Here is a 24211-nt window from a genome sequence, read left to right as displayed (position 1 = left end):
GAGAGAGGGGATAACTGCAGGAGCAAAGGTTTTAGGAAGGCAGCGGGGGTAGAACCCAGAGAACCAGCAGAGGGATTGGTTTTTCAGAGACAGAAGGAAACCTTTCTCGGTGTAACAGGAAAGAAGCAGAAGAGGTGAGACGCTCTCCACTGATGGTGTCTAACTCATCAGTGAGGTCATCGGCTGAGAACGAGGGCGGAGGTGGACTGTGGGAGTTATGAGAAACAGTCATTTTCTTCCCAGCCAGCATCCCGTATGTCTTTGAGTCTGGATCATAAATTTAGAGAAAAACCCATCAGCTCTGTTGTGTCATTTTCTCTCAACACTAATCTGCTTGGGTGCAGGTTGGAGAAGGTGGATGGTAGATTCATCCTGAGTGAGTGGAACCAGGGAGTTGAGGCTGTTGGTAAGGGGGAGTGACTTTAATGGTGGCCACAGGAAGTGAGGCACAGGTGAGACACTGCCACTCAGTCCCTGCTCTCAGGGGGCTCTAGTGGAGACGACAATATACATATATATGTATGTATTATATGTAAATGTATATGTAACTAGAAGAACTGTCACTGCCTCACCCATAGTTCCTTGAGCCTTACCATGGCGGATGCTTGGCTGACTTCCAACTGCCAGCATCTGCATCTGTATCTGCATCTGTATCTCTTTGCCCTCGAGCCTGGCAGGCCAGAAATAGTAGCAGGGGGTTAGCGCCCCTGAGAGCATCATTCAACCAGTAGCTAACAGGAGGTGCTGTATAAATACCCCAGCTCCCACGCCCCTCGGGTGGGATAACTGAGGTGGTGTTCCACACTGGCCCCCCAGCAGGATCAAGCTCAGTTGTCCAAGGTGGTAACTTGCTGGACAATATTCTTTTTCTGGGTTGCCTTCCCTACCCTGGCTCACTTCCTTTGCTGGACGTTTTCTAAGATCACCCTCCAAATAAATTACTTGCTCTCAAATCCTTGCTTCAGAGTCTTCTTCTGAGGGAATCCAAACTAAGGTCTACATAATTATCAATGGTGACGTGTGCCATGGAGAAAGGTACAGGCTACCATTTGTGGGGACAGGATTGTCGGCCCCGGTGTTGAGTGGGAGTCGAGCACGGGGAAGGTGACAAAGAGACCTGTGATTTGGGATCTAATGGAGGAGCAGGGTGGAAGGAACATGGTGCATTCAAGGGTCAGAAAGGCCACTGTGGCTGCAGCAGGGAGCCAGGGACATGAAGGCAAGCCTAGGAGGTTCTGCAGGGTCTTGTAAGACGTGGTGAGGAGTTTGGCACATCTATTCAGAGAACACTGAGGGGCCATCGAGGGGACTAAAGCAGGACAGTAACAAGATCAGATCTGCCTCCAAGAAAAAGCAGAGAAGGACAAGACGGAGCGGGGCGGGGAGGAGCGGGGAGTTTGGAGGCCTCTGCTATGATTCCAGCTTCGCGTGGAGTTTTGCGCATGGCAGAGTGTCAACAGATATTTGCTGAAGTGGAAGGCACCTATTAGCTACACATTTGATTGACCAGAACACTCTATTTCCTGGCCAAAATGAATAATGGTTTTCCTTAACTAATGATGCCCTTTTTTTCTGGGCTGCTTCACTTTATCAGGCCTTTCTCTTCGGGAGCGCACCAAAAGGATAACTCCCTTCCACCTTTTCTTTTTTCTCAGTCCTGTCCCACCTTCCCTTCTACGTCTCTCTGTCTTTCCTCTTCCTCCAAATAATCCTGTTTAACAAAGTTGATTATTTCTCACAGTCTCCATTTCTATTAACTGCGGCATTTAATTCTTATCTGTGGCCATATTAAGACGCCGCAGATGTAATTAGTGGAAACAGAATTACACCTTATGAAATTACCTGTAAGGTAATTTCAAAGTGGATCTTTAGTCAAATGCCATCAAAATGCAAAAAAGGAAAATGTTCCTAACTATGTTCACTCCTTTGTTAATATGGCCATATACACATCCAGCATGCACTTCTACTTTTTATGGGAAAAATTCCATTCCAAATGTGATTTATACAAAAAAATTGCATGTACGTGTGTGCCTGTTATTTATAATCTGAAATCACGAGACAGTGAACATATTTTCAAGAGATGAAAAAGTGGAGACAGATTCAGAGATGACATACATCTGATCATCAATGTGATCCCACGTGTGGCCACTGTAAATATATTACTACAGAACACAACAAGAAATACAGAATGATACATACCAGTCAGCAAGTTTAGATTTGTGGAGCTGCAGAAAGTAACACGAGACAGAGGTCCAGGGAGGCTAAAATCCAGGCCATAAATTACTCTCCAAGTGTATGTTGTAAATAGTCACAGTTGTACCCTTTTCTCTCTTGTACTTCTTTTTATAAAAACCTTGAAATCCTTGCTCATCCCCTTCTTCAATCCAGCAATTAAAGAAGAAAAGACACATGTCTGAGATTTCAAATAAGCTTTTATACCTAATATTTTCGTTGTTTTAAAAACAAATCTTCAGTAGTCAGTGAGGGTTATGTTTTGCAACACCCTGGGGCGGAGAAGATCTGTTCATTGGGTTTTCCATTTTTGCCCTGGTGTCCCCTTTTGGCACATTCACCAGTCACCCCATGCCCCTCATCCTGTGTTCTGGCAGGATTTGAGACATGCAAATTACAAACTAGTAAATAGTAACTTTGCATATTTTGAATAGAAGAGAACAACGTGGTACCACTCATTCTGCTCACAGAGAAATTTGAGATAATGGGGATTGAGAGCAAGGGCAGACCGAGGGTCCTAAGTGTTTTCTTTAAAGTGTTTACTATGCTTATTAAATCTATTGTACAGTGATGAATTAATTTGAATTATTTACATGGTTCACCTTTGAGACAATAACCTGATTTAACCAGAGAATGCAAATGTATCATTTCTCTTTGAAACCTAAAAACAGGTTTAAACTGGAAGAAGTACCAGGACTAGTTGTATCTTTTCCTACAAATACTGGTTACAAATCCACAGTTGTCAGTTTAAATGACATAATGTCAGAAATCAAGAGAATGTGGTGATGTATGTCTTAGGAAAGTTGATAAACTCCTCTGTGGGGACATGTACCCTGGACAGTCAATTCTTGGGTGACAAACTGCTCAACTAAAAAGTCTTTCAATTCTGTTTTTCTGTAAATATCATGCACTGTCTGACATGAGAGTGTTCATTTGCTAAAATTTCAGTGTAAAGGAAAATGACATGGTAAGAATGGTTGGGTTTTCATTAGTTTATGGGCTTGGTGTCATTTTAATGAATCTTTAGACTGGTAAGAATTCTTTAGTTTTACTACTGAAGCTGTAAAAAACCTAAGGTTGCTGTCAAGTTCAAAGCATTATAATCCAATTGTCAAAAAAACCTAGGTTTCCATCATGACTTGGAAGAAAGTTGGAGCCTGTGATCCAAGCCTATTCGACTTCGGATTATTTTCTGTCTTGGTGTGGGGATGTTTATAAGGAATTTTTGTGAAAGGTAAAATCCCGTGTGTTTGTCAGGACAGAAGAGGCACAAGTAATTCTGAAGGTGGAGCCTTTCTGAGGTAAAGTGAACAGCTTGCATCTTGAATATTTTATGAGATCTAGGTATTGGAACAATGTTTCTGACGCAGGAACACAGCGATCTAGGAACAAAAGGGAGATGGGGCCAGAGAACAAACTGAAATTTCTTCAAAATATTAAGTGGTCCTAAGGCTGAAAACAGGAATGGATGGTGATACTGCAGACTGTTCCTAATAAGGGCCTTAAAAGCTTATGATTTATTGATCGGATCTGCACTTATGAGATGCCCCTGCCTATGTGTGTGTAAATAAGAGGGCTGATTTATGAGGGTACAATCGTATCTTTCAGATATATTTGGTCCAAGTCTACATATTGAAAATAAATGGAAGGGTTGAGGTAATTATCTGAATATTTCAGGGGAGAAACCCCCGCCTGATTTGAAGGAATGCTAGTTAGGTGAAGAGGGGAAAAAACCCAATCAAAACTCTAAGGGAGTTACGAAAAAACAAAAGAAAGAAAACCCTAAAAAACACTTGTTAAGAAATATTCCTGATTCTCTTATCCTACAAGAAGAAAAATAGGTTCCCAGGTACCTCCAAGGAGCAATGTTTCCTTAAAAAAAAAAAAAAAAAGAAAGAAAGAGAAAAAATAATAAAAAGTAGTCCTTTGAAATCAGCTACACATGGAGTCTGTCTGTAAGGAAATCAGCCTTTTCATTACAAATAGGTTTTAAAAGCCCCCGAGAAGAGAGACGTGAACAGAAGCAATATTATCCACTAACAACCTAACTCCCTTTTAGACATGAGCTGAGAGAAGATCAGTAGCATCACTGAACAGTCTTAAGATAAAGACTCATCTTTATTTCTTTCAGGATATAAAACTTGTATTTAAATCAATTCAGAGAAGCACTCTAGCTTTAAACATTAGAGAGCAGGGAGAGCCTATTTAATAAAACAGCATTATTTCATTTTCAAAGAATGATACTGGCAGTAGCTCTGAGTTTAAATTCTGTATTCTTTTCCTCAATTATAATTATAGACGGGTCTGAAAGGAAGCATGCCTATTACTGTCATATTTATTCTTTTGACAGGTGTTATGGGATTGTCATTTGATGAAATGACTCAAAACGCAGATTCCCATCCAAATATAATTCCTGTCATCAACACGAGTGGTTTAGGAGAAATCCTCCAGAAAGCCTTCCCACAGGTCTGGAACACCCCTAATATTTTAGCAATAATCCATATTCAGGAATATGGGGGAGAGCCTGCCTTCAGGGCTTATATCCGAGGTAGCAACAGCCAGAAGGAAGAGTGGGCGTCTAAGGTAAAGTGGGACAGCTTTCTTTTTCAACTGGGTGGGGTCGGATCAGGGAAGGAGCACCCGCTAAGTATGGAGTGTTGGGTGCCCTTCGAAACAAACCCCGAGTCCCGCGCGCGGCCGGCAGAGGGCGCTCGGCGCACAGTTGTGGGCGGGGTTGGCGCGCCGCCGGGCCGGGGGCGCAGGCGCATTCGTGCCGCGGTGTCCGCCGCGACCCGGGTTGGCGTTCCCTAGCGGAGGCGGGTGAGCCGCGAGGCGCCGGCGGAGGGCGGGGGTTGGAGCCGCTCGGGCTGCGGGGCGGGCTGGGCATGTGGGGCTTGGGCGTGCGCGGCCTGGCGAGGATGGCGGAGGACCCAGCGGCCACGTGCGCCGCCCCTACTCCCTCCCTGTCCCGCTAGTGCGACCGGAGAGCCGGGTGGCCAGTCGCAGGCCTCGCCGGGGTGGCTCGGAGGCGCGGGGAAGGCCGCGGGGACGCGGGGAGGGTCGGGGTGGCGGGGAGGACCGGGGGCTCCGGGCGCCTGTGCGAACCAGGGCTGCCGCGCGCGTGCTAGTGAAATGTCCGCCGTCTGGCACGCACCTCCGCGGGCAGCCTCAGTTTCCCCATTTTAAAAAGCGGACGTGGCCCCGTCTGGCCCGAGCACCCGCGAGCGCGCTCACCTGGAGTAACCTTCCCGCTGCGATTTATGCTTCTGCATAACAGATAAGTCACTTCGCGGCTGAAACCCCTTAGCTCTAATCTTTTGTTTGTTTTGCATAGCATCCAATTCACCCATTTAAAGCTCACAATTGGACGTATTTTAGTATATTCACAGAGTTGTGCATCCATCATCATCATCAGTTTTAGAACATTTTCATCAACCACAAAAGAAACCCCTCCTTTAGTGCCCCACCCCCCACCCCATCTCCCACTCCCCTGATCCCTAGGCAACCGTTTATCTACTTTGTGTCTCTATGGATTTACCTATTCTGCACATTTCTTATAAATGGAATCAGATAATATTTGGTCCTTTGTGACAGCTTCTTTCATTTAAAGTAATATTTTTGAGGCTCCCCCATGTTGCAGCATGTATCCGTACCTCATTTCTGATCATCACAGAACAATATTCCACTGTATGAATGTCCCACATTTTATTTAGCCATTGATCAAGTGATGGGCCTTAGGACTCATCTTAAGTCCTCACCACCTATCAGACCCTTGTGGATGTGGCCCTGCCTTCCTGGACAGCATCGTCTTTGCTCTTGCCCTCCCTGCCTCCCAGGGCTCCTGTGGGCCTGGCAGTCCTTGCAGTCCCTTCCTCCCTTAGGCCTTCCTGCAGGCTGCGCTCTCTGCCTTCTCCATCCCTCTATCTTCACTTCCGCCTTCACTTAGCCAAATCCTGCTCCTTCGGACCTCAGATTTAAGGTGCCTTTCCCAAGAAAAGTAGTCTGACCCTTGATCCCGTGAGCCAGTCTCTCAGGGACCTGAATTCCACTTTGTGGTAATTATAATTGTATAATTGGTTTTTATCATCTCTTGCTAATGTGTAAGTTCCGTGGGGTCAGGGGCTGCCTTGTTTGTTCCTGTAACTCTAGCACCTGGCGCCTTGTTGGTGCTCAATGACTGTTTCAGCACATGCACGCGCACACACACACGTGCCTACTATGTGTCAGGCACTGTACTGTTCTAGGTATACAGCCAGGAACAAAATAAAGAGACTCCCTTGTCTTACGGAGCTGACATTCCGGTGGGGGAATACAAACAGAAACAATTATGTATACGTCAGGTGGTGAAGAGTGCCATGGGAAAATAGAAGGGACTATAGAGTGGTCAGGTAGGGCCTCTTAAGTGAGACCTGGATATACGGGGGGATGAGCCATGTGGGTGCCTGGAAGAGTGGTTGGGAATGTGAAGACCAGCAAGGAGGCCAGAGGGAGGGGGACATGAGAGGACAAAGACCAACCAGGAGTTTTCAGCTCAAGGGTCTTCTGAGATTAGCTCTGGGTGTGTGTAGAGAGAGCTTGAGTTAGGAAGGCAGACCTGGTACGAAGCCTAGCTTGGCATGCACCTACTTCTCTGTGACCTTGAGCTTTAATTTTCTTCCTAAAAGTGGGAGTGATAGGGATGTACCCAGCCCAGTGTCTGACACCTGGTACATGTCCAGTACTTCAGTTCCTTTCTTTTGCCTTCAAACCAGAGTGGTATGTTGTGGCCTATGTCTGGGAGGCCCCTGGCACAAAGCAGTCTTAACACCACAGTGATTCAGTTCAGGTTGCTGGTTGACCTGCTCTGAGACCAGGGTGTTTGCCTTTTGTATGATTTGCCTGTTTTGCTCTGGCTGGGAAGCTCGCCAGGTTTGCTTTGAACTGGTAAAGCCGCAGGGGGGTTGGGCTGACAACTGTGATGTTCAGGGTGGCTCCTTAGCCTTTGAGACAGCAGGTGTGGCGGAAAGAGCTGAGGATTCAGAGCCGAAGGACCTGAGTTTGAGGCCTGGCTCTGCCACCTGCTGGCTTTGTGACTACAGGGCAGTCACCTTCCTCTTGGCTTTAGTTTCTTCTCTGATAAATGGGAATCAGTCAACACACAATCAACAAACAATCATTTACTGAGCTTCTCTTATGTTCCGGACTGTTAACTCTAGAGATGTGACTAATACAATATAGTCTCTGTCATTCAGAAGTTTGCCGTTAGCAAGGAGCACAGGTAGCCAGGTAGAGCAGCAAACAGTAAGATGTTCAAGCACCTGGTATGTGCCCCAGCCCTGTGCTAGGTGCGGTACTTATGTTAGCTGCTTGATCCTTACCCCCCAACCCTACCCCGCCGCCATGAGGTGTGCATTTTGTTCTCCAGTTTACGGAGGAGACAGCAGAAGTGTAGAGAAGTCAGGTGAGTTGTCCAGGACCACACAGCTAGTAAATGGCAGAGTTAGGCTCCTAAACCAGAGTTGTTTGTCATCAAAACCTGCTCTAGGCTCCTCCATCACGTTGTTGCATAAATGATGACAGTACGGTGTGATGACTCTGTTACAGGAGTGTGGATGGCAATGGGGTGTGAGCCTCGAGGAGGTGATGTAGGAGCTGGATGTTTAAGGATAAAGAGGAATTCTTGAGGCCGCTGACGAGTTCGGCATAGGGGGAAGAGAGGTGTTGAAGAGCACACACGTTTCAGAGATGCTATTAACAACAGCAGTTGATAGTAAGCACGTAGTAGGTGCCAGGCTCTGTGCTAAGTGGTTTAGGAGCATTATTTAACCCTCAAATGATTCTATGTAGGAAATATTAGTTGCCCCGTTGACAGATGTGCAACAGACTCTAAGGTAGAAGTTAAGAAACTTGCCCGGGGTCCCACAACTGGCAAGTGATGGAGTCAGAATTTGAACACAGACTGTTTGATCCCAAAGTCCATGAACTTAACCTCCAATTTCAGTCTGTGGCTAAAATGCAGGAAGTGTGGGAAGGACGGCAGGAGACGAGTTTGACGAGAGAAGTTGGAACCAGGTATCGGAAGGTCGTGGGTAAAGAACACTCCCCACGGGTTTTCGAGAAGGAGAATGACGGGGTGTGTTCTTTAGGAAGTGTCCTTGGGTGGCACTGTCGAGAGAGACTGATTAGGAGGTAGTGCATAGTCCCAGGGAGGCATTGTTACAAACTGGGAACCGAGGTAGTGCCCAGGGGCATGAAGCTGGGGTGGCGGGAGTGGTGGGGTGAGGAGTTTGGGGAGATGGGTCTTGAGAGCCCTGACCGAGTAGGAGGGGGACTGGAGGAGCAAGGACTGCTGCCCCACTTCGAGTCTGGGAGAACGTGCATGTGCCCGCGGGAGCCCCAGAGCTGGGGGAGCAAAACCCCCCCGTTCCTATATTGTGACGTCCCCATCCAGAAGAGTAATTGCATGTTTAAACAATGGCCTGTGCAGCTTAATTTAGCTTGTATTAGTGCTCCAAAGGGCATAATTTCTGGCTATTTTCTGTCGTTCCATTCTTTTCTTTTTTTGATATATGACTTTTCTCACTTATTTTTAGGTGCCCTATGTCAGGACACAAGTTAGGGAAAAGACGGTGGGGTTAAGTGGGGCTGTAGGCCTGTTTCTCAGCATCTCTGCTGGTGATACCACTTGGCTCCCAGCAAATTCCCTGTGTGGATTTATTTTTGCTCTTTCCCTTTGTGCTGTCATATTCTCCTTTGGGTCTCCTAAGAGCTTTTTTAGCATTTCCTTAGTTGCCCCTTTTCTTTGTGTAGTTGACATCAGCCTTATGCCTTTTTTTCTCATCTTGGTACCTGCGAGGGGAAGCTGTAAATGATATCCTTGGGTTTCCAAAAAGCATGGAGCAAGGGTTTATGGAGAAGGTTGAAAAATAAGTACTGGATAATAGTACTGTCAGGTGTTTTCGTGAGTGCATGGACCTGGTCCTGAAGAGGCCTGGGAGAGTTCTCTGTGGGGTCCTTAGCCCCCTTGTGGGCAGCATTTCGCGGATGGCTCAGATGTGGACATGGCAGGTGGTCTTAGAAGCACCCATGGACATGGGCTTTGGAATCACATAGATGTTGGCTTGATTCCTGACCTGCCTGTGTACTAGCTGTGTGGCTTTTGGCACGTTATCCTCTCAGAGCCTCAGTTTCCTCATCTATAAAATGGGGCTAATGATACCTACTCTGTAAGATTGTTGTGAGGACACATGAGATAACACATGTAAGCTCTCAACACCTACCTGGTACATACGAATCACTCCTGAATGGTAGGTGGTAAGACATGCCATCAGCTTTGCAGAAGGCTCGGGGTGGGAGAGCTAGGGGACGCATCAGGCCATCCATCTCTGTGGTCCTAGGCCTGAGCCCAGAGTCACACACGTGCTAGATGCTCTGAATGGCATGGGTGACTGACACAGCCTGCTGGGGTTAATCTCTCTTTGTCCCCCATTTGTACCTGGTATGTGATTGTGTCTGTGCTTCTGTTGTGCTGAATTGAGTTGAGTTGGATAACAGACAGGATCAGGCACCCCTGACAGATTGTGGCTCTGGACTGAACTAATAAAATACAAGATGGGGAAACAGATTTAAGAATAGTTCATGGAAAAAAGATGCCTTTGAGCTGACTGCCAGGGCCACGTGAGGGCTGGAGCAGAGAATGCAGCCTGAGCTGCATTCTTTGAATTTCCAGCTGAACTCCAGTGCCCATGAGCTGGTCAGAACGCAAGCAAACTGGTTTTCCCACAGGACACTACGTTTAAGAGTGAGGTCGACAATGAGGCTCCTTGTGTGTCCAGAGGAGGGTGAGTGGGATGGAGAGGCACTGGGGGATGACGGCACCCGCAGGATGGTGATCTTGGAGAAGGTACTGAGGGCTGGGATAACTGACTTTGAGTAATGAAAGACTGGTCTTAGGGGTAGCCTAGGGCAGGCTTTAGCCCCAAAGGGCAGAGCTCATACCGAGGGATAGAATTTTACAGAGCGGATTTTTTTTTTTTTTAAAGATTTTATTTTTTCCTTTTTCTCCCCAAAGCCCCCCGGTACATAGTTGTGTATTCTTCGTTGTGGGTTCTTCTAGTTGTGGCATATGGGACGCTGCCTCAGTGTGGTCTGATGAGCGGTGCCATGTCCGCGCCCAGGATTCGAACCAACGAAACACTGGGCCGCCTGCAGCGGAGCGCGCGAACTTAACCACTCGGCCACGGGGCCAGCCCCCAGAGCGGATTTTAGCTCAGAACCTAAAGGACTTTGGACAGCTCAGGCTGTGTGAAGATGGGGTGCTCGGACTGGGGAGGTCATGAGCTCCATGCATGCACCGGGGAGCATGGTAAGGGGGAAAAGCTGATGCCTCCTGGCCAGGGCTGTGGAAAAGAGAGTTCTTTTACGTAGGATGGGAGAAGGTCGCTTTCACTCCCTGGAACCTGGTTTTGAAAGGCTGCCTGCTTGGGACGGTTTTCTCCTCACTCAGTGACCACCTTTCACCGAGAGCCCCCTCTGAGCCAAGCCACGTGGCCTTAGGTGTTTCTCTAACTTGCTAATTCATGAAAGGCTGCAGGATGAATAACCGAACTCAGTGCTGATTCTGGAAGAAGCTAAATAAATTTCACCTGATCTTTAGTTTGATTTAATTAAAAGAAAGATGTGTTTTCTCTCTTTGATGTACATGGAATTCATGGAATCCGTGAAATCCACAAGTGTCTCCCAGTGTCAGTTTGCACCAGGGGCGTCTCCCAGCAGGCCGTTCTTATTTTGGACAGAAGCATGGAAAGGGCACCAGAACACATTGCGTTCCCTTTTGCTGCTTTTCCAGGGGCGGAGAAGGGGCGGGGAGAGGGACCTCATATTTGGTGAACCAGGCGTGTATGCTCTCTTACTTAATCCTCACGTCAGTCTGGCCATGGTCTGGGGCCCATGTGCTTTCACTGGGCCACTCAGTCTTCAAGGTAGAGAAAAGTGGCCGCAAAGTTGTTGGGGAGAGGGAGGAGTCAATTTGACACCCCCCTATTGAGTGACCGCTGTGTGCCAGACGCTGGGAGTAGCAAAGGGGACAGAGCCAGGAAGAGCATGGGGGTGGGACTTGGTTGCAGATGGGAGAGAGATTGGCGATTGACTGGGATAAGCCTTGAACAGCTCCCCCCCACACACACCGCCGCACATACTGATGACCCTAGAGTTTGTTCTGTGGGCACCATTAAAGGATATCAAGGGACTCAAAGATGAAGTTTTTGCTTTTAGAAGCTCCTTCTGGCTGAGCATAGGGAGGGATTGAAGAGGAGATGCTTCAGAATGGTGTTGGATTAATCCAGGAGAGAGGCTCTGAGAGCCTAACAGGGCCTGGGAAAAGGAGGGGCCCCTTTCCTTCAGGAACTCAGGGAGGTTGGAGCACTGGAGTTGGAGCCAGAGTCCACATCCCAGCTCTGCCACTCTCTAGTTGTGTATTCGTGGGCATGTCAGCTCACTTTTCGGCCTCAGTTTCCACATCTACAAAATGGGGATGATAATGCTTTTTGTCACAGGGTGGTTGTAAAAATGTCTAGTATCGTGCTTAGCACATTGGTCGGCTCTCGGGTAAGGATGAATTTCATGGCGGAGGGGATTTGAGGCTGTTCTCTGATGGCCTCTCCAGACTGTGGGAGGCAGGGGGTGTCGGTTGCCTGCGGGGAGTTCCTGCAGGTGAGTTAGAGGGAGGCCAAGGAGACTAGGAAAGGTTGGAGTAGACTGGGTGGAAAAGGGAGGGCGCTTCTGTCAGAGGCAACAGCCAGGAGTGCCCAGGGCGTGGAGGACCCTGCAGAGGGCAGAGGTCATCACTTCATAGTGGACAGAAGCACAGGACTGTCTCAGCCACATCTCAGGTTGGGATTGGTCAGACTTCGAGGTTAGTTGGTCAGCAAGCACATCTGAGGAGTCCACTGTGTGCCCAGTACTGTACTAGGCATTGAGGGAGCAGAGATGGAGGAATCTGACAGGGTCCTTGCCCTCGTGGAAGTGTGGTCTGGTGAGGAGATGGTGAGGCCAACACTTGGAGCACGGGGTTCCTGCTGATGAAGCAGCTACAGCAGATGTGGGCAAACAGGTAAGGGTGAGAGAGAGTCTAGTTGTGTGTGGAGGCAAGAGGAGAGGAGGAATTAACCAAAAAGAAATTTATTGAAAGAGTGTTAGGAGCTCACAGAATTGGGGAGAAGGCTGGAGAACTGGGCAGGAATCTAGACACTTCTGGAAGGCCGGGTGGCAGGACCTACAAGGACAGCTCAGAGCAGGAAGAGGTTGATCAGACACACTACTGCCAGGGGCACGAACGCATTCTCAGGCTCTTTGTAACCCTCTTCAAGAACACGTTTTCCAGAGGTGGGGATCGATCGCTCAGTTGACCTAGCTTGGGTCTCATGCTCTCCTTGTGGCCTGGAGAGGTGGAGCCACCAGTGAGAATCTCAGCAGGCCAAACCCTATGGGAAGGAGTCACCCCTTAGAAAGAAACGGGGCGGGGGGCTGTTAGGAAGAACCACAGATGTCCGCCACAGGACAAGTAGAAGTCCACGTGGGGATGGGGCTAGAATTCCAGGCAGTACCCACGACGGGCTCTGGAGCCACACCTCCTGGGTGGAAATCCTGGCTTCTGCACTCACAGCTCTGTGACCTTGGACAAATTTCCCACCTTCTTTTTGCCTCTGTTTCTTTATCTGTAAAAGGAGAGCATAATGGTACCCTCATAGAGAGTTACTGTGAGGATGAAAATTAGTTAATTCTGTGCATTGTTTAGAATAGTACGTGTCACACGGTAGGTATTCAGGAAGGCATCTGTGGTAATCATGGTGATGATGGTGACTGCCCTTATTATTGAAGGAACTGTAGGTGGAGGGTCATTGTGCCTGGAGGAGTGATGAGGGCTAAATCTGGGCGGGGAAGGAGCCTTTAGGAATTGGTGTCAGCCTAGAGTTTAAGACTTTATCCACTAGGTGATGGGAAAGCTGTGGAAGGATTTTTCTAAAATAACTTTTTGTTATGAAAATTTTCACAATATCTGGAAGTTAAAATAATAGCACAACGTCCACCCTCACACCTGCCGTTCCAACACCATCCGAACATTTTGCCACATTTGCTTTGTGTTTCTCCCTCTGTCTTTTCTCTGTGTTGTCTTTCGCTGAACATTTGAAAGTAAGCTGCAGACATGATGACACATCACCTTGAAATACTTCCACTTGCATCTAAGGATAAGGACATTCTCCCATGTAACTACAACGTTGTTATTATATCTTAGACAATTAAAGTAATAATAATTCATGCTATCATGTTGTGTCCCACTATGGGAAGATTGTGAGTGGAAGTTAGATAAAGCATGGTGACTGCCCTGAGGAGGAGGCTGGAAGGGGCTGAAGGGCAGGTAAACACACTTCCAGCAATCCAGGTGAGAGGTGAGGAAGCCTGAACTAGAGCAGTGCGGGGTGATGAGGGATGTCTGAGGTGTCCAAAGACCTCCCACCAACCATGGTGGCAGGGGTAGTGGGTCTGTGAGGGCTTCCAGGAGGAGGTTCCAGACCTCAGAGCTGGGTGTTGAGGGATCTGGAGACCTGAGGAAGCAGAGGGAGTATTGTAGGCAGGAGTCGGAGGATTCATTCAACACATGGATATTGAGCATGTACTGTGATGGCTGTTTATGTGTCGACTTGACTAGACCACCAGGTGCCCAGATATTTGGCCAAACATTATTCTGAGTGTGTCTATGAGGGTGTTTTTGGATGAGATTAACATTTAAGTCAGGAGACTTCTAAACCAGCTTGCCCTCCCTAATGTGGGCGGGCCTCATCCAAGTACTTGAAGGCCTGAATAGAACAATAGACTGACCCTCCCTGAGTAAGAGAATTCTGCCTGATGGCCTTCAAACTGGGACATTGGCTCTTCCTGGTTCTCCAGCAGCTTCCGACCTGGGACATTGGCTCTGCAGAATTTGAACTTGCCAGCCTCAATAATCGCGTGAGCCAATTCCTTATAAATCTCTTTATATATAGTTATGCACTGCATAACGACGTTTCAGTCAACGACTGGCCTTGTGTATGACAGTGGTCCCTTAAGATTAATACCATACCGCCTAGGTATGTAGTAGGCTATACCATCTAGGTTTGTGTAAGTATACTCTATGAGGTTTGCACAACAACAAAATCGCCTAAAGATGTATTTCTCAGAATGTATCCTTGTCGTTAAGTGACACACGACTCTGTGTGTGTGTGTGTGTGTATATATATGTATGTATATATATCTCCTATTGGTTCTGTCTCTCTGGAGAGCCCTATTGCATCTACCATATGCCAGGCATTCTGTCACGGTGCTGAGACCATAACAGGCAAATGTGACACAGGCTGTCGTGGAGTGTGCCAGTCAGAGCTCAGTTTGGCTGGACCTGGTGGTGAGTGGTGGGAGCTGTGATGAGGGGTGGGCATGGGTCAGATCAAGAGGGGGCCTTGGAGAACATGGAAAGGAGTATGGATTTTATTTTGCAGACCAGTGCTTTCCAAACTTTAGTACCAGTTTCATGATTTTTGTCATTCCCATGTTTCAATTGCATTCTTGTTTGGTTGATACATTTTAGAATATCAGTTTTATGCCCACTCATTTTTTTAGACTGTTTTAAGCCATAATACCTATGAAATAATTGATTTTTTTTCTTATTACACGTGCAAATAAATATGAAATCATTTCAATAAAAAGGTCTTTGTCCATATGCTGTTTAAAATAATTTCATATTTGTCCCGCATTTTGGGAAAAGTTGTCATGAGTGATGGGGGTAGGAGTGGCTGTTAGGGGTTTTAGGCAGGGACATGACTTGCTGAGATTTATGTTTTGGAAAGGTTCACTCTGGCTGTTGAGTGGAGAATAGACTGGAAGGCAGGGAGACCTGCTGGGGACTCTTGCAGTTTTCCACGTGAGCTATGGTAAATGTCTGAGGCAAGGATGTATGGTGGAAAGCGAGAGGAGAGAGGAGGGGACAGATTTGAGGGGGCATTCCAAGGTAAAAATTTGATAGGACTCAGAGAGCAGCGGCGTGAGGACTGAGGGAGAAGGAGGAGTCTGGAATGGCTCGGGGGTGGTTTTGGTTTGGTTGCCTTGAAGATGGAGGTGCATTCACAGAGGCAGGGGCCCAGGTGGAGAGGCCAGGCTCAGGTCCAAACAGCGGCATGTGCGACGTGAGCGTTCCCAGGGCCACAGGGTTTGACTACAGTTTTAGCAATGATGCTGTGAGGTTCATTGCCCCTTAAGTAATAGCAAGCCCACACTTTAAATTAAATTAAAATATTTTTAGTTTAACTCTTCTAGGTGGACCCACACATGCCTTCTCTGCTCGTTATTACTGAGAATGACTAAGTATTATAATTGAGCTGAAAATAATCTCCTGCCCATACTTGCTGGGTTGGTTTCTAAGTATTGCTTGGGTTTTTAAGTAATGAAACAAAGTTGTACTCTTTCCAAATGTTAATTTTGAAGTCTGCAGATGGTAACCATCTGTTACACGACTAGCATTTTACAATATTTGATTAGCACTTTATATAGTTTGGGGAAGCCAGTGGAGTCTGCCCATCGGGTTGGGGACTTCAGTGGTACGTCCTCTGTGGTGGTCCTTGAATGTCTTTGCCCCCATTGTGTGGGCTTCCCCTCTGTTTATTGGGCTGAAGAGTGGCTGGTCAGACTGGCAGGTTGATGCTCCTGGGGGCCCTGCCCTGTTTGCGCTTTCCCTAAGAGCTGGAACTGTGAGAGCTCATCGTGGAAGTAGAATTTGGGAGGTCAAGACCTGTCCATCTGCTAGGACTTTCGGTTGCAAGTAACAAAACAACAAACCCAAGCTGCTTTGGCAAGGGGGATTAATTGGCTCGGGTCACTGAAAGTCTAGGGGTGAGACTGCCTTGAGGCGGGTGGTTTTAGGGCTCTAATGAATTCTTCAGACTTGATTTCACTCGTGGTCTTAGCTCTGCCTTCTGCTGCCTGGCTTCAGTCTCAGACTTCAAGAGGAGGCAGGATGGCTGCCCTGAGAGAGGATCGAGTCCTCTCAGCATCAAGCCTACAGGGAAAGAGCTGAGGCCTTTCCAGCCATGCCTGCAGAGGTTCTGAGATTCGCTCTGATTGGACCATCCTGTGCCCATCTGAACCAATCTCTGCAACCACGTGGATGCAGGGCTCTGATTGGTCAGGCCTGGAGTGGAGCCCCACCCAGGCCTTGGGGGCCGAGACCTGGCCAGCGCAATCTCCAATCACACATCTCCAGTCACACATCTGGGGCTGTTACCAAAAAGGAGGAAGGATGGAGGTGGCAGACAACTGCCTCTCCACCCCCCCCACCCCCCCCCTCACCCCCCGCCCCAGTGTCAGAGCGAGAGCCCAGAGTATCCAGAGGAATGAGAGCCCAGAGTATCCAGAGGAATTGGCAAATAGCTGTGAAGACAGACATTTGTTGCTGCCAGGAAGATAATATGCTGGAAATGGAGTGACGGAGCCTCTGAAACCAGCAACTAAAGTTTTCTTTCTTAGTTTACGGACCTCTTAGATTTAGTATTCTGGTTCTCTTTTTTGAGGGGGATGGGGTTGTTGTTCTTTTTATGTTACTTTGAAACTAAGGCCAGTCACTTAATCTCGGTCTTTTAGCTCCTTCATTTGGAACATAGTGAGCTTCTTTCTCAGAGAGGGGAAATCTGTACACAGGAGATAAGAGGTTCCATTCAGTCAGTTCCACAACAGGGCAGGCAGCGCTGGGGCCGGGCCAGGCTCCTGGCAGCAGATGAATCCCCAGCAGTGTGGGAAGTGCGCTAACCGCTCCACCAACAGGGCACTGCAGACCCCGGGGAGGGACAGTCAGGAAGGGCTTCCCAGAGGAAGTGATACTGAGCAGGACCTGGAAGGATGAACGCAAGTTCCTCACATGCAGGAGACAGGGAAGGGAGCTCAATGCTCAGGGGGCTGCATGTGCAAAGACACTGAGAGGTGGCCTACTTGCTGGTTTGGGGGATCTGGGAGAAGTTCCTTGTGGCTGACTGTGGGATGAGCCTAGGACACTGGTTCCAAAGCTCACTTTCTGGCATCAATGTGGAGGAGACTGGGGAGCGACAGGCTGGAGGCAGGGACCCCAAGCAAAATGCAGTGGTAGAGGTCCAGGCAGGAGCTTATGGGGCATCTTGCTAAAATGCAAGTTCTGTCTAGTAGGTTTGGGGTGAGACTCTGCGTTTCTAACACGCTCTTGCGGGATGTCGATGCTACTGGTCTGGGACCACACTCTGAGGAGTGAGGCTCAGACCTTTGGGCGTTCTCCCCTCTGTTGCCTCAGTCAGCTGGTTTCTTGGTGATTGCAATGCAGGGTCTTCCTGCTTGTCCCCCCCACTCTGCCTGTCAGTGACACCTCCTTACCTGCCACCTGAAGTTGGTCTCCTGAAAGAAGATGCCAGAATGAGGCTGCACATCTTGCTTTTGGTCCCTGCATGCCTGCTCTGGGCCGAGACATCTGCAGGACTGAATGGCCAGCCTGAGCTCAGGATCTGGGTCTTGGGGTGTGGCATGAAGGGGACCTGGTGTCCGTGCTGTATCAAGCCTCTTCACAGAGCGCTGGAACCCGGGGGCCAGGCCAAGGATGGACTTGATGCCTTAGAAGTGATGCTCTGTGTTTTCTAGGGACACGCCTGCCGATGGCTCCTCTCCCAGGGGCAGAGTTGGTCCAGAGGCCACTGCAGCTGTACCGATACTTGCTGCGCTGTTGCCGGCAGCTGCCAACCAAGGGCATCCAGGAACATTACAAACACGCTGTCAGGCAGGTGGGAGCAGGGTACCCTGGGCTGGGGGTAGGGGGGGCTTCCCGTAACAGGGCGCCTATCACAGGGTCAGGGGCCGGGGGCAGGAGGCAGGGATGGTCTTTCAGGTGGGCAGCAGTTTCGTAAGCCACCAGAAACCAGAGCTGGACAGCCCAGCTCCTCTCTCTGGTTTCTGTTCAGGAAACAGAGATGCCTCACCCAGCATGCCAGTCTTGTGCCAGGGCTTGAATAAGGGAGCTAAATGGCTAATGAAAGTAAAGTGTGGGACACAACATCATTTTGACAGGCATTCCTGCCAGTAATGCACAACCTGAATTTAGTTGCAGGAAAGCATCGGGTAAACCTGAGCTGAGGGGCCATCCAGCGCGTGCTGGCCTGGACTCATCACACGTGCCAATGTCATGAAACAGAGGGAGGCAGAAGACTGCTCTGGTTTAAAAGGGATTACAGAGATGCGACAGCTAAATGTAATGAGTGATCCCAGGTGTATCCTGGACCAGAAAAAGCAATTATTATCAAGGACGTTATTGGAGAAATTCAGGTAATAGGAGTGTAGGCTATAGGTTAGATGCTAGTGTTCCATCAGTGTTAAATGTTCTGAATTTGATTAGTGTGATTACGTAAGAGAATGCCCTCATTGTTAGTACACACTGAAGTGTTCAGGGGTGCAGGGCATCATGTCTACAACTTCTAAATGCTTCCAGAAATTCTTATGCAAACACTTATAAAGAAAGATAAAGCAGATGTGGCAAGATGATAACAATCGGCAATTCTGGGAGGGAATTCTTTTTTATTATTCTTGCAGTTTTTCTGTAGGTTAGAAATTATTTCCAAATAAAAAGTTAAAAACTCGAATACAGAGGTAATGTGGAAAGTAAAAAAAATAGAGACAGTAACAGAGGGCTGTGGGCACAGGGAAAATGAGTGGTGAGCTGTTGGAGGGAGTCGGGGGGCTTCCTGGAGCGGGGGGTTTGAGGGACTCCTAAAGACAGGCAGGAAGACGTGTGGGTCAAGAGTGACAGGGCAGAAGAGGGACCAGTTCTTTGCAGGGCCCCAAGTGCCACACCAGTGAAGCTGAATCTCACGTTGCTTCTCAAGGGTGAACATCTGGTCAAAAGCAAACAGCAGCCCTGCATTGCTGTGCGTTGGGCCTGGCTGGATTTTCCAGCCACCTCCCCAGCGCCCCTGCCTCTCTGCTCGGCTTTCCAGCTGGGTCAGGAGAAGCCCTGTTCTTCCCTGTTGTGAAGCCATGCAGAGAGATGGAAGTTTCCCTTAGACCCCCGCTGCCTGATAACCTTTGGGTCCAGCTTGATTTGGGGGTGACTGGGGGGCCAGTCTTCCTTTTCCCAGTTGCCCTGTGTAGTCAGATAGACCAGGATTCAGATGCTGGTGCCGTTGCTTAGCGGCAGGTTGGGATTTCTGAGGCTCTGTTTCCTCATCTCTGGGTGGAGTCATCCTAACAGTCTCTGGAGGGGTAAGAGCCGTGCTGAGTATAAAGTGCCCTGCCATGTGCCTGGCCGTGACTGGTGCTCTGAAGCCGCCGGTCCTGTGAATTTTGCCTAGTTGTCTCTTTTTATGCTTAAACCTCCAGGGTTTCCGGGTTCATTCGGATGAGGACAACCCTGAAAGAATCCAGCAGATTATTAAAAGAGCCATAGAAGATGCCGACTGGATCATGAACAAAGTAAGTGCTTGGCTCCCACCTCCACCTGCGAGTTGGGGTGTGGATGGCTGTGATCTATGTGACCACCAGGGGTCGCCCCTGCCCCACAGTTGAGAACCATCAGTGCTGCGACACCCCTCCAGCCAGCTGCTCCCCTCCTCCAGGGTGGAAAGCTGATGGCCGATGCCCTTCTGGTTGCACTTGTTTTCTGCAAAGAGGGAGGCACCCTCAATCCCTAAGGGGAAGTTTCTGCCTGACAGGCTGAATAAGCTGAGATGGGGCGGAAGAGAACAATCTTCCTGGAAGCAGTAGTGCCAAGACGGGCGGCAGCCTTGTGATGACTCAGAGAGGAAATACTGTCTTGGGGGGTAGTGAGCTCCCCATCTCTGAGGGTATTTGTAGTGAGGCAGGATTATTGAGGAAACATTCAAGTATCTGTTTTGGTGGAGGAAGGGAGGACGTCAAGAATATAGACTGGCTTGCTGGTCCTCACACTTTGGTATCAGAACATGCCCCACCTCCCTGTCCTTCTAAATCAGGATCTCCAGGTGTGGGGTCCAGGATTCATTTGTTTAAACTCAGTGGTTGGACTAGGTGGCTTCTGAGGGTCCTCTTCTAACCTAGATTTTTTTTTCTCTGAACAAGATTCAGCTTAAAGAGAAGGATGGGCCCGCCACCGTGTTCAGTTCTAATGTCCTCAGTGTCTTTCTTATCCTCCCTCCCCAACCCCATCAGCTTCCTTTTCTTATAAAGAAGAAAGAGGGTCCAGGCGCCAACCAGAGATTAGACCATCCGGTGCCTGCTGCCTGGGTCCCACCCCCTCTGAAGCCCCTTGGGAGGCAGCCGAGGCCTGGATGCCCGAGTTCTCAGGGTTTCCCCAGTCTTCCCTCCCCTGCTGGCTTCCCTCGCCTGCTTCTAATGATCTCTCTGTCTTGCAGTATAAAAAACAAAACTGAGACTCCAGGGCCTGAGGCGTGACGCTGTCCTGAGGACACTGAGGTTGGGAGAGCTCTCCTCTCCTGGAGTTCGCCAGCAGCGGCGGTTTGGGAAGATCCGTCGGCCTTGTTGGCTGAGAGCAGGAAATCGGGTTGGAGAAGCTGACGTTTGTGCAGACGGCCCCAGCATCCTTTATGTTTGCTTTCCAGCTGCTTATGATGTGAAATTTGGGGAGAATGTGTTTTTCACTTTGCTCTGAAAATGATTCCTTTATTCTGGACGTCATTCTTTGAGACCCAGAGCGGGTGTCCCCTCCGATGGCAGCCTGTACAGAGCACAGGGCATGGGTTTTAGAACTAGACGGATGTGGATTTGAATCCCAGCTCCGCGGCTTTTCGGAGGTGTTGTCTGATGCGGGGTCGGTGAGCCGAGGAGTCGAAAGAAAGATTTCTTAGACTCTCAAGATCTGGCAGTAGTGCTCTTTTATTTAGAGAATAGTGTGGAATAGCATGGGGACAGGACCCATGGGCAGTCAGAGCTTCTGCTGCCGCTGCTTCTGCTGCCCCCGCTGGCATGGGGACAGGACCCACGGGCAGTCAGAGCTCCTGCTGCTGCCCCGAGTTGAGGGTTAGGGCTAAATTTAAGGCATAGGTATGTGAGTCATCTCTTTACAAGACAAAGAATATGTAAAAAAGTTAAAATGGTATCAGTGCCCGTATGGTCTGGCCATTTGGCGGTCCCACAACTTTTAGATAAGAATCAAACCGGATTGAGTAAATGGCAGAAGTCACCGCTTGAATTTTATCCTCGGCTAAAGACAAAGGAGGATTTGGGGGGGGGGGGTTCAGTTACATGAGGTTGCCAGACAGTAACCAACTTAAGTTCTTGCCTCTGGCATTGATTAAGAGCTTCTAGAGATAAGACCATCCCCCCTTCTTCCTGGCACAGAGAGGGAGGCATCTTCACAGATAGAGGTTTCCCTTAGAAATGTAAATATTTCCCAACAAAGGGGCAAACAAATTCCACTCCTTGGAGCCTGAGTCTCATCTGTAGTTTTAAAACTAACCAGCCTAAAAATCCTCATCATTGTCTTCGGGCTCAGTTTCCTCCTCTGTGAGGGGTACATGAGATGACGTTGAGGAGCCTAACATGGGACATGATGCCTGGCGGTGCTGGCAGAGACCCCTCTGCGGAGGCTGTCCTCTGCCCTCCCTGCTCTGCCCCCGCAGTGCTCCACGCAGCTCCAGCACACTCCATGTTGGGTCTTACTTGTTTGTTCTGGGCTTGTCCCGTCCCTGCTTCTCACCCTGAGCCCCCGAGCCCTCACAGTGGCACCGTGCTCAGCAGTCCGCCAAGCAGCTGCTCTTCCTGACACCATCCCTCCGTGAAGCCCTGTCCTTGCCTTCACAGAGTTTCCAGTGTCCTGAAGTGGGGAAATGCGTGCTGCAGGAGACAGGGAAGAACCCCGAAGCAGCTGCAGTAGATGCCGATGTGTTCAGGCTTCTGTGACCCTTCCATCTGTCTTGACTGGCCCTTCTCTGCTTTGCTGCCATGTTGTAAGGAGGAAAGGAGGGAGGCGGGAGGAAGCATTTGTGTGCGTTATGGTGAGCCTCCAGTCGCTGGAGAGCGACAGCCCTGGGTCGCATCCCAGTTCCACACAAGTTGCTCCTGGGTAACTTACCTCTTTCAGCCTCCTTCAGCCATCTACCCGATGGAGTGATGATTGTACCTACCTCACAGGGCCACTGTGAGGAGTAATGAGCTCTGATACGTGACAAGTGCTTCACCCAGAACCCGGAACGGGGAGCCAGCTGCAAGGCTGATGCCAGCTACAATTATTAGGGACCCCTGCTTTGCATACAAGGTGATGGAAACTCAGAGAGGTCGAGCCCCTTTTCAAGGTCACAAAGCTTAGTAGCCAGGTCTGTCTGAATCTACTGAACACCACAGGTTTGAGAGGGAAAGGAGAGCAGCAGGGAGGGGCTGGCCCTGTGGCCTGGTGGTTAAGTCCTGTGCCCTCCGCTTCAGCGGCCCGAGCCCAGTTCCTAGGCACAGACCTACACCGCTCGTCTCTCAGTGGCCATACTGTGGCAGTGACCCACATACAAATAGAGGAAGATTGCCATAGATGTTAGCTCAGGGTGAATCTAACTCAAGCTAAAAGAGGAAGATTGGCAACAGATGTTAGCTCACGGTGAATCTTCCTGAGCAAAAAATAAAAGAGCTTAATTCATTAAAAAAAAAAATCAAGGAAAGAGAGAAGGAAGGGAAAAAAGGAGGGAGGGAGGAAGAAAAAAGGAAGGAGAGAGCAGCAGGGAATGTCAGCATAACTGATAACTGGCCAGAGCGGGCAGAGCAGCCAGAAGATGCAGAGAGAAGCCACCCTGGCACTGGAATACCCCCAAGGACTCTCAGCCAGCTGGATGAGCTAGCTTGTGTTATTGTCCTCGCAATTATGACTTAAAGTGACTCAGATACAGCTATGTGCAGTCAACTGATTAGCAAATAATGAAGTAAATACATTAATTTGTGAAAGCTCTGGTGTCTTGTTGACATATGTTCTTCTCTACTATGTGCTGTCATACCAGGTGTTGAGGACTTCAAGACAGGGAGACAGAAAGCTGCCCAGGGGGCATCATTCTTCAGAGGGGATGACCCGGCGCTGGTCCCACTGCTAGACACCAGTGGATCAGGTCAGATTTGCCCCACCAGGGTTGGGGCAAGCTGAGGGGTTCCAGGCCAGTCCCACGGCTGAACCGACCTCCCTCCCTCCCCCTGTTGTTCAACCCCTCTGAAGTCAGGGGCTCCCTCCCGAGTCAGCAGGGCGGGCTTGGTTGTATGCCAGGCCTTTAACAGCAGGAGAGACATGAGTGAAGGCTGGCCAGGGTTTGGGAGGGAGTTCCTTGCCCTGACTGGCTCCTCAGGGTGGTCCCACGACCTTCACTTCACTGGGGTGCTTGATCCAGTTGTGCCGACTCACCCAGGTGGCGGACAACAGGTTCCCAGCTCTGGAGAGGGGCTGGCCTGTGAGGGAACCGACAAGGGGGATGGGTTGGGTAACTGTGTTAGCTGCTCTCCGCCAGCCCCTGCGATGCCAGGGAGGGTAGTGAGCCTGGTCCTCTGAGGGCGTGCACCCTGAAAGTGCAGATGGAGGAAACCAGGTAGGGACTGCAGGACAAACACAGCAGAGAGGCAGGCAGAGTCAGGAGTGCGGGCACCGTGTGAAGCCTGGGGGAGCCTCTCCCTTCCACAGCAGCCTTCCCGTGCTCTGCCTCAGACCTCCACCCCTCTGAGCCCTGCATGGACCATGTGGATGGGTAGGTCTTCAGTCACCCAGGGCCCCAGTTCTTCAATGCACACAGTTGAAGGTTTACCGAGTAGCTTCCAAGCAAGCCGAAGAAGGAGATGAAGACATTGACCCACAGGGTCAGGCAATGTGAGGTCTAGAGCCAGCCAGGCCTGAGTTTAGATCCCAGCTGTGTCACTTAGTAGTGGTGTGGCTTTGGGCGAGTTCCTTCAGCTGTCGTTGTGTCTTTGCTCATCTGCAGCGGGATGCGCGTCCCCTGGACGGTGAGATTAAGGC

The 24211-nt window shown here is 49.3% G+C and overlaps 1 protein-coding gene across 2 annotated transcripts; it reads left to right on the top strand.

Moving 5' to 3' along the window:
- Window positions 1–4940: 4940 nt before the first annotated feature.
- On the top strand, window positions 4941–23163 carry LYRM9 (LYR motif containing 9). 2 transcript variants are annotated; one of them, XM_008537117.2, is made up of 4 exons: window positions 4941–5052; window positions 17893–18032; window positions 19621–19713; window positions 20631–23163. In XM_008537117.2, exons 2-4 carry the CDS (start codon window positions 17907–17909, stop codon window positions 20646–20648), a joined length of 237 nt encoding a protein of 78 aa, XP_008535339.1. In that variant the 5' UTR covers window positions 4941–5052; window positions 17893–17906; the 3' UTR covers window positions 20649–23163. The 2 variants fall into 2 exon arrangements, with proteins under 2 accessions (XP_008535339.1, XP_070416967.1); XM_070560866.1 differs by lacking the exon at window positions 4941–5052 and adding an exon at window positions 14365–14647.
- The last annotated feature ends 1048 nt before the right edge of the window (window positions 23164–24211 follow it).

The sequence above is a fragment of the Equus przewalskii genome, chromosome 10 (assembly GCF_037783145.1).
Source record: "Equus przewalskii isolate Varuska chromosome 10, EquPr2, whole genome shotgun sequence".
Taxonomy (NCBI): domain Eukaryota; kingdom Metazoa; phylum Chordata; class Mammalia; order Perissodactyla; family Equidae; genus Equus; species Equus przewalskii.
Note: the sequence above shows the minus strand (reverse complement) of the source record. Positions and strands in the feature narration are given on the sequence as shown.

Excerpts from the sequence above, each read along its gene's own strand:
- LYRM9 (XM_070560866.1), top strand. The coding sequence starts at position 14,485 with ATGTATGTATATATATCTCCTATTGGTTCTGTCTCTCTGGAGAGCCCT. Across the intron at positions 14,648-17,892 it reads CAGTTTGGCTGGACCTGGTG|GGACACGCCTGCCGATGGCT; the intron begins GTGAGTGGTGGG and ends TGTGTTTTCTAG. Across the intron at positions 18,033-19,620 it reads ACAAACACGCTGTCAGGCAG|GGTTTCCGGGTTCATTCGGA; the intron begins GTGGGAGCAGGG and ends TTAAACCTCCAG.